The 12,457-nt window shown below is 42.0% G+C and overlaps 3 protein-coding genes across 3 annotated transcripts in view; 2 read left to right on the top strand and 1 right to left on the bottom strand.

Annotated features, from left to right (window-relative positions):
* The window catches only part of LOC109484165 (vacuolar protein sorting-associated protein 13D-like), a 58,770-nt gene that overhangs the window by 22,741 nt on the left and 23,572 nt on the right, over positions 1–12,457 (bottom strand). The window contains 9 exon segments of the mRNA XM_019787393.1: positions 807–1,033; positions 1,401–1,606; positions 2,065–2,283; positions 2,718–2,943; positions 3,291–3,448; positions 3,913–3,991; positions 10,848–11,098; positions 11,623–11,809; positions 11,952–12,132. Of these exon segments, the coding sequence (XP_019642952.1) occupies positions 807–1,033; positions 1,401–1,606; positions 2,065–2,283; positions 2,718–2,943; positions 3,291–3,448; positions 3,913–3,991; positions 10,848–11,098; positions 11,623–11,809; positions 11,952–12,132 (1,734 nt within the window).
* Positions 5,801–7,855, top strand: LOC109484158 (microfibril-associated glycoprotein 4-like). The gene is made up of 3 exons (XM_019787386.1): positions 5,801–5,891; positions 6,135–6,228; positions 6,980–7,855. The coding sequence occupies exons 1-3, from the start codon at positions 5,868–5,870 to the stop codon at positions 7,732–7,734; spliced, it is 873 nt and encodes a 290-aa protein (XP_019642945.1). The 5' UTR covers positions 5,801–5,867; the 3' UTR covers positions 7,735–7,855.
* On the top strand, positions 8,841–10,651 carry LOC109484156 (fibrinogen C domain-containing protein 1-like). The gene is made up of 3 exons (XM_019787383.1): positions 8,841–9,114; positions 9,450–9,543; positions 9,779–10,651. Exons 1-3 carry the CDS (start codon positions 9,004–9,006, stop codon positions 10,525–10,527), a joined length of 954 nt encoding a protein of 317 aa, XP_019642942.1. The 5' UTR covers positions 8,841–9,003; the 3' UTR covers positions 10,528–10,651.

Genomic DNA, 12,457 nt, shown 5'->3' with positions numbered 1-12,457 from the left:
TTTAAAGTTGTAGATAGTAGATTAGTGTGCTCAACTCGGAAACAAGAGGTCCTGGGTTCGAGTCCCGACATGCCACCAATCTTGTGGCATGCCACCGTGGTGTGAAATACCACCTGGGGGGTCAAGGTAATCAAACTATTAACATGTACTGAAGTAGATCATAGTGGATTAGTGTGAGGTCGGTGGCATAACATCAGAGTGCTCGACTTAGAACCAAGAGGTCCCGGGTTCGAGTCCTGACATGCCACTGAATGTGCTCTTAGGAAAGGCACTTTAAATGACTTTCCTCAATTAACTCAAGTGAAAAAGAGTATTGTCTGTCCTGTATTTGTTTCTATGTGTGTGACACAACACCAGCAACAGCTGCCTTGATCCCACATGTATTGTACTGTTACTGTTACAGTATCAATAAGTCAATCAAATAATGTAGTCATGTACCATATGCATGTATATTTATGTACAATGCAAATATTGAAAACAGTAAATTCCCTAGCATCTAAATTCTTGTGATACTTACTAGCACGTAGGCAGAACATACTGCACCTGTGTGAAACCCATAATGTATTGTGCATAGGACTTTGGCAGAATGTTTCATTTACATAAATTTTGTAAGGTCGTATTCGCATATTTAAGGATGACACCTCAGCTATATTTTCCAAATGTCTTGTCGGAAAAGACATTGTCCGCAAAATTCTGCGAAAAATGGGCAAAATTCTGATGAAACGTTGACCAAAACATACAAAGAAACCTATTTGAGCAGTCACAGAATGTTATACCAGTGTGCTGTAAATATATTATGTCATACCTCTAACATAGGAGGAAGGTCTGGCAGTGCAGTAGCATCTAACAGTCCCCCTGCCTGGGGCTGGTTGGCGCTGGGTTTGAGCTCGATGTTGACAGTAAGTGGGTCGATGATGGACAGTGCAGTGTCCTGTTCGTTGCCCAGCTGACAGGAGAAGACCTCGAGACTCTGGAGGCTGCAGGAGACAGGACGGGCGATCATCTGGGGTCGGTAGGTCAGCACTGCAGTGGACTGGGAGGGGGGGGGGCAAGATGGACAAATAACGTCAGATCAAAATGCTTGAGAGTTACAAGATCAGATGAACAAGAAACTGGAAACTTACATATGCATAATGTTTACCTTCACATAGTCTAGCCAAACAAACTACTGCTCTGTTTATTCTTACACAAACATTCATTACATACCAGCTCCTCCAACTCTCTTCTGCCACTTGCTACATAATGTAACCCTACACCACAGCGTGTACGCTATAGCACCAGTTACTATGGTGACAGATGTCTGGTCCAGGTCATTGACCTTCAATGTTTGAAGAAGAAGAAACAGAGCAAAATTGATGTTTTCCTTCTGTGAGAGGAGACATATTAACCATAATTATTACCTTCAAGATAATGGCATTGGTGTCCCAGGATGCAGTGCTCTCCACCACCACAAACTCTGTCTGGGTGACGTTGAGTTTGATCTCCGTCATGGAGGGTTCAGGTTTGGGAGGGGGGCCTCGCTTGGTCACCACCCCCTGGGTCACGTTCACAGGCTGGGGGGGCTGGGGACTGGGGGGGTGGAAGTCATCTGTCGTATGGGGCTCTTCTGTGGAAAAAGCAAGATGTCTATGTCAGGTCAGACTCTATTAAAAGTTTCCTCTAGTGTTGATCCCAGATACTGGTAAAAAACTGTAGCAGACAATACTGACAATACAGTCAATATGTACTTTTAAAAACTAGAAATGGAGTGTCATTCTTATAATACACGAATATGACATTAATCGAGATGTTCTGCCTAAGTGCTACATGTACATGTACAATGTAAGCACAATACATTATGGGTTTCATGCAGGTGCGGTATGTTCTGCAGACGTGTTTGCCTCAGTTCCCGTTCTTCTTGGTGATAAGCGATCAGGCAGTCCTTGACAGCTGAGAGCCAATCAAAGATGACAATGAGGCACATGTTGTGCAATCTACTTCCTGATTGGCCAGTGCTAGACTCATGCTGCAGTCTCATTGGCTAATGCTACATGATATGGCGTAAAACTACATTTTTGTACATACCTCCCTGTTCCTGGTGATCAGTGAGTAAGAAGTCCTTGACGGCTGACAGCCAATCGAAGACGACCATGAGGCGCATGTTGTTGAGCAGGACGGTGAAGCGCGTGAAGTCCTGTGTGGAGCGGTAGTGCAGCTCCATCTGAAGCGCCCCCTGCTGGTGGTACTGCAGCGAGGGCTCCAGGACCTGCTCAAACACGTTGGGACGCAGGTTTGCAGGCTGGTCTGTGGGGAAAATGGGAAAAAAACGTAAATGATTTTGGTAAATTTCAAGACTAGGCTATAGATAATTAAATATAAGAAAGAAGATGGAATGTGGACAACTCCTAAACTGGTGCCTTAATACAACAAATTTTGTTTAGTGTGTGTGTGTGTGTGTGTGTGACTGTGCGTTTGCTTTGTGCTTCAGCCTGCCTGTAACATGGATTTCTATGAAAAACAAATTTTTATGATTCTATTATGTATCTATTTCTATAAGCATTTACGTTAAAAAATTACCACTCAGAAAATCTTGACCATAATATTACATAGCTTGAAAAAAATGTCATCCTATGCCAACAGAATTCAACCATCTCACTGCTGAAATAACCTTTTAGCACAAAATTGGTATTACAGGTAGTTTCAGGGTTACGCAGAGAGTAAAAGGTAAAAAACCTGACCTTTGAACCTTGTGTCGCGGGCCACGATGGCGTGGGAAACGAGATCCACGTCCTTGGACTGGTCGGAGAAGCTCTCGTAGGACAGTTTGGAGCGGATAAACTCAAACCTGGCGAGGGACTGCGCAGGCTTGTCCTGCTGGGCATGGGCCAGGAGCAGCTCCATACTGACATTCACAAGGTCAATGTGGATGGACATGCCTGTCCATACATTACCACTCAGTACAGTCTGGAACAGGGAGAACACAGAAGTTAAAATTTGTATGGTGAAACCTTGTGAGGGACTGAGCCAGCTTGTCCTGTTGTGCATGGGACAGCAGTGTAGTAGCCAGGCCTAAGTCAACGTTTTGAAAGCCAAATATCATTTGATGATATCTGATTACCAAGTACAGGTTATCATGATAGTTTTCCAGTATGTCTGTCTCTGTGTTAGCCTGTGTTTCTGTTTTAACTGTTACTGTGTATTTTCACATGCTAGCTAGGTGCAATGTATGTCAGGGACAGTGACAGGGTGTTAGGTCAAAGGTCCCAGAACAGGTTCATTTCCTGTCTTCAATAAATCTCTCTGACACTCACCTGTATTGAAGGTTCCTGTGTGGCAGTCGGCGGTCTCTCAAACTCCTCGAGCGGTTCTCCCAGGTTACAGTGCAGGATACCTCTCACCAGCTGGTACTGGTTCAGGTCCAGGGAACAGTACACAGAGGACAGCATCCCCAGCACATTGAAGTCTGGAACTGTAGGGAACATTTAGAGGTAACTATTATACATTTGTACATGTCAGTAATGAAAATATATAGACAACTTCTTGCATTCCTGGCCATATTGTAGACGTTTTTCTATGCAGTCAAAAAAATTAAGTTGGCATCAAAAGGCCCAAGGCTAAAGCTAGCAGACTTGAGTTTGAGACACCTTGGGTTTGAACCCTGGCATTCCTGGCTAGACATTGTGGCACAACTTTCCTCACTCCACTCCAGTGTAAAATAGGTACTACCTGATTTCAGTTGGGGACTAGGTAAAAGTGGTAGAAGCCTTATAGGAGAGGGATCGACTCCACCTTCCAATACCATGCCCAAGGTCAACAACACTTTGCCCCTACAGCTCTAAAAGGCTATAAGACTACCTTTTCTGCTCGAAAACGCAATAAAAGGACTACCTTTTACCTTTTAAAGATTAAAGAAAGTTAGATACCGATACCTACCATCATGACTGATTTCTCCATCCAGGTTCCTCTCCACTCTCAACTTCAACACACATCTCTCCTGTAGGGGGTGGCCTCCCTGGTAATACAACAACAACAAATTATCACGGTAAGCATTTCTTAGGAGCTTGGCCATTGGCGCTTACAACTTCAGATTTTCTGTGTTGACATCATTTTTCAGGATTGATATTTGTCTACTTAACAGACAGTTTTCTAATATGACAATGAATGCGTTAAAATTCAACAGTTTTTGTTGATCTGAGTTAGCAAGGTCCATGTGGTACACTATATACATTGTAATATTATGACATAATGATTGTTTTTATGTGTGCCTTCTTCTGGGAACTGCCTTCCTGACTGTGCTGCAAGTTTCAAGGACTGTTCAACCCTCTTTCCTCTAATCTACTGGACCAATGCAGTGCAGGATGATTGTGTAGATTGAAGTCTACTTTTTACCGTGGCCGACAAGTACAAAATTTTACACCACAACTTTTGATGTTTTACACCGCAACTTTTGGTGTTTTACACTGCAACTTTGGGTGTTTGACATTGCAACTTTTGCTGTGTTTTACACTGCAACTTTTGCTGTGTTTTACACTGCAACTTTTGCTGTGTTTTACACTGCAACTTTTGCTGTGTTTTACACTGCAACTTTTGGTGTTTTACACTGCAACTTTTGGTGTTTTACACTGCAACTTTTGCTGTGTTTTATACTGCAACTTTTGCTGTGTGGAAAACTTACACCCCTCCCCTTTTATAATGGACGGTCCCCCTGTCAGGTCAAAGGTGACAAAGATGGCGGCGGCAAGTCACAAGCTGACGTCTAGGGACATTAAAATGAAGAAAAACGATGTCCATACCCAATAATAATGAACTAACCTGCAGAAAATTTATGTCATTGCTGTTGATGTCTGGAGCTGGATATCTGACGTCCTTGATAAATTTGTTGTGACGCATGGCAGCAAAAAGCAACATAATTTGTAATCACTGGACCTGGTCGAAACATTTTTAAATTTATCCCGGTCTATAGGCCAAAGCTAGAAACCTTTAGAAAAAAACTAACGTCACAACGTAGCCAAGCTTTTCCTCTAAAAAACGTATGCACGAAAAGGATAACTCAGTCGACGTACATGTAGTTTGCATGCCATCGTTGTCACCTTTGACCTGACAGGGGGACCGTCCATTATAAAAGGGGAGGGGTGTAAGTTTTCCACACAGCAAAAGTTGCAGTGTAAAACACAGCAAAAGTTGCAGTGTAAAACACCCAAAGTTGCAGTGTAAAACACCAAAAGTTGCAGTGTAAAACACCAAAAGTTGCGGTGTAAAATACCAAAAGTTGCGGTGTAAAACACCAAAAGTTGCGGTGTAAAATTTTGTTCTTGTCGGCCACGGTAACTTTTAAATTAATGTAATTAGCAGGTAGTCTTATACAACACTTCAAATTCATACAACACTTTGCCTTCCATAGTGCCCGTTGCAGTTGATGTACAACAAATGTTGACTTCACTTGGTATTATGAATTATTATTAATTACATGTACTTATAAAAAGCATGACACACAGGCCAGGATGCAGGTGTCTGGGTCACACAAACCTCAAACAAAGTACGGCACGACTGCAAACGTTTAAGATATTCAAGGTCATACGTTCTGCAGAGTTAGATGGTCCAAGGACATTAGTATGTCCTTGGATGATGTATAGATACCTCTAAAGTAATCAACAGATGTTCCTGTCACATGAACTTTAAACAGGGGCATCTGTTTTGCCGGTGAAGATATTGACAAGTCAAAAGGGCAAAGGAAGAACGGCACTCTGAATCCACAGGAATAAAGATTATCATAGCTTCTATCCTGTAAGTATCGACAGAAAAATGTTTGCTGAGGCTATAAAAGTGGTACCACCTGCACAGGTAGAACACTACTGTACCTGCAGAAGTGGACAGAGGACAGATCAACGATGACTTCAAGCATGGAACGAAAGGTACATGACTTTTGCACATTTTTGTAAGTCAGATTAAGGGAACCTGTTTAGTTCTGATTGATCAGCGACTTTCCATGTTACAGTATTTCAACAAGGCATGAAAACAGTAACCACCTACATATGCAGGTTTATTTGCTGCATTGACACTTATGAAGTGATGGTTTTTATCTTTTTTTAAAGTACTGTTACAGACTGATAAATAATGCCTGATGGACTCATAAGCCTTTGTTGTATTTTTTTCAGACTGGCCTGACCTTCAGTCTGGTGACTGTTATCTTGCTTGCTGCTGGCAGCGTCACGTTTTCTGCTGGGATTCCCCAACCACGGGTGGGTCAAGGTAAGAAACAAATGCCAAATTTTTTTTTCAAGTCAGAAAAAAATGAAGAAGCAAATCCGAGAACCAGCATATTTAGTTGGTGTGGCCTAATACATGTATTAGACACTAATGTATTATAACAGAAGGGTGTTGTGCCTTACGTTGTTAATTTTAGTCTTAATCTATGAATCCCTTGTGTACGATTCAGAACCCCTGAGAGCTTACAGAATCTGCAAAACTGTAACTTTTAGAATCTCAATAAACCAGTCATACCTTGGGCAATAAAAAAACTCCATCAAGTTATCAAGGCCTTCTCAAGAATGTCATTGACACCTGGAAATCCCAAGTAGGGTGATGTGCCTTTCATGAAAACATTTTTAGGTACGTACAGGTACATTGTACATGTCCAGATAACAATCAGTAAGGCCTAGGAAAAAAAATGTTGTGTTTCCTGTTTTCCCACCGAACCTAGAAAAAACTGCCGACCCTAGCCTTTTTTTGGGTAGACCCCTGCATTTATTAGAATCAAAATCTATATATATTAAATTTTTCGAGACAATTCAACCATTTGTAGTTCCATGATCTGACACCTTAGTGATGAAACGTTGTACAATCTTTTTTCAAACATTGGCATTGAAAGTATACAATGTACGTTTACTTTGTAAGTGTGCTGATGCAAGTTCTACAACAGTTACTTTGTTTTTTCAGGACGAAACAGAAAACACAACATTTTTTTCCCTAGGCCTAATTGTACACTGAATATATTTCACAGATGAAACTCTGAACCACCCAGTGAATGTTGACGACATGAGGCACTGTGACTGTGTAGATCCCAACATTGGCTACAAGGACTGTGCTGACCTCTACCCTCAGCTCTTCTCGGCCGACACGGTGCAGGACGTACTCCTGTTCATCAAACCTGAGTCTTCCACCGACCAGTTTGACGTCTACTGTGACATGACTACAGATGGTGGGGGCTGGACTGTCATACAGAGGAGGTTTGAAGGGAAACTCAACTTCGATAGAAACTGGGTGGACTACCAAAACGGGTTTGGGAGGGTCGAGGGGGAACTCTGGCTCGGACTGGATAAGATTAGCAACCTGACATCCCAGAATAGCTATGAGTTGTATGTGGAGTTGGAGGATTGGGAAGGGAATGTTGCCCATGCTAAATATGATACGTTCAGCGTTGGGGATGAGAGTACAGATTATACACTGACCATTGGGGGGTACAGTGGGGATGCTGGAGACTCTATGGAATACCATAACGGTATGAAATTCAGTGCTAGGAATAAGGACAATGATAGGTCAGGTAGTTGGCATTGTGCTCAGAAAGATTCAGCTGGCTGGTGGTACAAACGTTGTGCTATAACTGTCCTGAATGGTCCCTACTTCCAGCCAGAGGAATATCATGGCTCCTCTGACACAGGGTATGGCATTTTCTGGCAGCGCTGGAAAGGTTGGAACTATGTACTGAAGGCCACCAAGATGATGGTGCGACCTCAAAACTTTGTCCGCAATCTGTAACTGAAGTGCGGATCCTTCTTTCATAGACTATATGTATAACACTGTAGTCTATAGAATGTATTCCTTACTGACGATGATGGAATTTGATCATTAAAACCACCACAAGTCAGTATGACATGACATGAAAAATGGAGGACCTGGTAATTTTTCTGGTCTGTGTGTGTGTGTGTGTGTCTGTGTTTCTGGATATTTGTGCTCAGCTTTTATATACAACAGTCATTGGAAAATAGCCTCAAACTTAACTGGAAGTGGTCTAGTAGGTTATCTGAATATTAACAGTCATAGCATTGTCCAATGGTTTTATTGAAACATAGAGGGGACTTGACAAACAGACATCTTACTGGCATGCAAAGTACATGTATGTCGTATTCCATAAAGCAATTATATTTTTGTACCAGGTTAAGAAATTTACAACCTTCTTTAATTTGAAATATTAATCTTAGATTACTTCCCAACCAACATGCTAGAATGATGAAGTGTGTATTTTAAAGTTATGCTGACCACAAATATCTGGAAACATACAATGTAGATACACACACACAGACACACACAAAACAAACAAACAAACAAACCAAAAACTACAATATAGAGTAGAGGACTTCATGCATCTTCGTGATTACACAATTGTTACACAGAGTGCACTACAAGAACAGTTGTGCCTGGTACCAAACACTAGAAAATGCATTATTTTCTCACTGACAGATACAAAGATGATTAAAACCACCACAAGTCAGTTAGACATGTACATGTAGCTATAGGTTGATTACCTCCATGAAAAATGGAGGTACATTGTATTGTTTTTGGTTTGTGTGTGTCTGTGTGTGTGTATCTACATTGTATGTTAAACTTTCCAGATATTTGTGGTCAGCATAACTTTAAAATACCCGCTACATCATTCTAGCATGTTGGTTGGGAAGTAATCTAGGACTTAAAATTTCAAATTAAAGAAGGTTGTAAATTTCTTACCTGGTACAAAAATATAATATATTTAATTTATTGCTTTATAGAATACGGCATACATGTACTTTGCATGTCTGTTTGTCAAGTTTTAAGCGAACATGCACTGGTGACATTTGCACAGTAAAACAAGAGATTAATTACTGTAACTTAACTTATTCTAATTGAAAAGTTTTGGCAAATGTGCAAGCTAATGTCAAAACTTCAGGCATGAACCCCAAACTTTGAAACATGTTTTCTACATGAAGTTTCCACCATCCATTGTCCAGATGTTACATACCATACCATCAGCTGATTTTCCCAGCTGATAAGATGGGAAAAACGGTTAAAAAGCCAGAGGTTTGCCTTCTGGTCAGAGGAAACAAGGGAGCTCATTCTGGTGTGAACAAAGATCACAGAGTCTTACATGCCACCATGGTTAAGGTAAGTTCTTACTCCCCACTTCTTCAAATAAGAATTTAGTCTTTAAAAAGACTGGGAGTTCACTCACTATTATAGACAGATTAACAATGGGAATGAAGAAGTTTGGGGGATTGTTTTAACAAACTTTTTATGGTGGCGTATAATCCTGTTAGGGAAAATCTAGGTCTAGCAGATTTTTTGGCTTTACATGCCAACTACATTGTAGTTCAAGTTCAACCCTACACCTCAAGTACAGCTCTCTAGCCCTTTTAGTTTTAGGACAAAATTAAAGAAACAAGCAGAAAGTTTAGGGGTTTATACACTAAGTCATCACCCTTGGTTATATATTTTTTCAGACTGGCCTGACCTTCAGTCTGGTGACTGTTATCTTGCTTGCTGCTGGCAGCGTCACGTTTTCTGCTGAGATTCCTCAACCACGAGTGGCTCAAGGTATCATAGATATGTCCATTTTAATGTATACTTAAGACTTTAAAAGTACTCAAAGTACTCATTGACAAAGAATGCAACATTAAAAGTATACAATGTGAGTATATTTGGAGTATGTATCACTATATGATTATTATACTACATGTAGTACAAGCATTATATAACACATGTTTTGCATTTCTTGTCAATCAATACAAGTAAAACGAATCTTGACTTGTATTGTATCGTATTATTACAGATAAAAGTTTGAACCACCCTGTGAATGTTGGCCAGAGGAACGACCCCCCTCCCCCTGGCGCTGCTAGCTTCGAGGACTGTGCAGATCTCTACACTGTTCTATACTTCACCAATGCAGTGCAGGATGGAGTCTTCCCCATCAAACCCGAGTCTTCCACCGACCACTTTGACGTCTATTGCGACATGACTACAGATGGTGGGGGCTGGACTGTCATACAGAGGAGGTTTGAAGGGAAACTCAACTTTGACAGGCGGTGGTCAAATTACAAAAATGGGTTTGGGAGGGTCGAGGGGGAACACTGGCTTGGACTGGATAAAATTCTCAACCTGACATCCCAGAATAGCTATGAGTTGTATGTGGAGTTAGAAGATTGGGAGGGGAACTTTGCTCATGCTAAATATGGTACATTCAGCATTGGAGATGAGAGAACAGGTTATACACTGAACATTGGGGGGTACAGTGGGGATGCTGGAGACTCTATGTTGATCCACAATGGTAGGAAATTCAGTGCTAGAGATGTGGACAATGATGTGTGGAGTAGTGGTCAGTGTGCTCAGTGGTTATCAGGCGGCTGGTGGTATAACAGTTGTGGTGATTCTGCTCTGAATGGTCCCTACTTCCAGCCAGAGGACTATCAAGGCACTGACACAGGGTTTGGTGTTTTCTGGGGTCATTGGAAAGGTCCCTACTACTCACTGAAGGCCACCAAGATGATGGTGCGACCTCAAAACTTTAGCCGCAAACAGTAACTGAAGTGTATTCCTTCTTTCATAACCCTCTATAGAGACAAGAGCACACAGTTTTTCTACAGTTCATCCCAAGAGAGTGAAGTTATGTGTTTTGCCTTGTCCATGTGTTAACTTTGTGTTTCAATCTACAGTACCTCAAAGAAACAATAAATACCTCATACATCATCATCAATACTAATTTTTTTGTTTTTCATTTTATCTGAGGGACTGGAAGGGCGTTGAAGTATCATAATCATTATGGTATAAAAATTAATGTACTATGTACACTATATCACAGCGCAGATTTTGTGACATTATGGTAGGAATTCTGAAATCCTCACCTTCCTCTCCACCATAAATGATGGAAACATGAGGGTGTCCTCTGCACCAGTGCCTGACCAGTCCACCCTCTCGGCCGAGTACAGGTCCATCTGCAGCAGCTCCACTTCCATACAGTCTAACAGGCACCTGTGTGCAGGGGACACCTCAGGGGGGCTTAGTGTTCCCAGCAGGCCATCTTGGACGGTGTAGACCACCGAGCTGCCCTGTGATGCATTGCGGGAGGGGTCTTCGCTTGGCTGTTGGGCAGCATCTATTTTATAAGGTCAAAGGAAAGATTGGCCATTCATAATAGAAATTTTGATGTTCCTGGGTTACATGTATATTGGGTATGTTATACAAACATGAACATTAAGTGACTGCTATAAATGTCTGTAGGATATACAGGTTGACTGTACATAGAAATTGTTATAATGGCTATAATGGAGCCCTTAGTCCTCCCCTCCATATACCCTTAATCCAAGCAATATTTGAGACAAACATATCCACCTTGCTTGCAGCAGACAACAAAGGCAAGAAAATCTTCACAAAGATGATGATTCAAGGTCAAGCCTCCCAACATCACAGTAATGTTTTGCTCGTGTACCTGTTGGCCACAGTACTTACCCCTCTGCTTGTCCCCCTCTATGGTTCCCCTGTCGCCCGCAAACAGGAAGCGGTTGAAGACGGTGAGATGTCCCAGGTTCATGACCAGAATGTTGGAGGAACACCCTCCTCATAAACCAAAAATACACAGCTTTACTGTAACGACATTATACAGACATGACAGACCCTTACCCCTCTGCTTGTCCCCCTCTATTGTTCCCCTGTCACCGGCAAACAGGAAGCGGTTGAAGACGGTGAGATGTCCCAGGTTCATGACCAGGATGTTGGAGGAACGGGAGCTCTCGGGGAACAGGATGACGGGCGCTCCGGCCGAGATGTCCATCAGGATACGTGCTGCGTGACCCGGCGCCTCGTTTACCTGGATAGGGAAGACTTCTACGATCAGTGCCGAAGTTATTGCAAATACATTTTGTACATGCCAAGGGCTAATTGCAAACAACACAACACAAACAGCTATGGATTATAACACAAACAAACAGAAAAACACACAAGCCCCGTACCTTCTGGCCAGACGTGGCGGCCCTCATGGTGCCCAGTAGTTCCTGCAGATGTTTGAAGTGTTGACAGAACGCCACGGTCTCGGCCTGGAAACGCTGAGTCAGCACGTACCTCACCGACGACATCCGCAGACGCACACGGATGTCGTACTCCCGCTGAAGGTGTGGGTCTGGGAGGCCGTATCTGGGCACAAGTAGGGAGAACATGTCCTTTATGATTATCTTAAAGTTTGTAAATGTACCTAAGTATCCAACATATACATAGGTTTCAAACTTCAGTTTTTTTGTGCCAAATCTATATCTTGACTCTAAGGTTTAAGACTGATCAAGATTTGCCATGCTGTTTGAAACAAAAAAGTGACTGTAGTGCTAAATACACTTTTCTTCCGTATTTCATTGGAAAGGAAAATTATTGATGCTACAAAATAAGCTTAACCTCCGTGACCCATTTTACGAAGGATGCAGAATATGGTAAAAATCTGCGGAGAATTTTTTCCATTTTCAAATCA

This window comes from Branchiostoma belcheri, unplaced genomic scaffold (genome assembly GCF_001625305.1).
Source record: "Branchiostoma belcheri isolate BF01 breed outbred unplaced genomic scaffold, Haploidv18h27 scaffold69, whole genome shotgun sequence".
Classification (NCBI taxonomy): Eukaryota; Metazoa; Chordata; class Leptocardii; order Amphioxiformes; family Branchiostomatidae; genus Branchiostoma; species Branchiostoma belcheri.
This window is presented reverse-complemented; position numbering and strand designations above follow the sequence as displayed.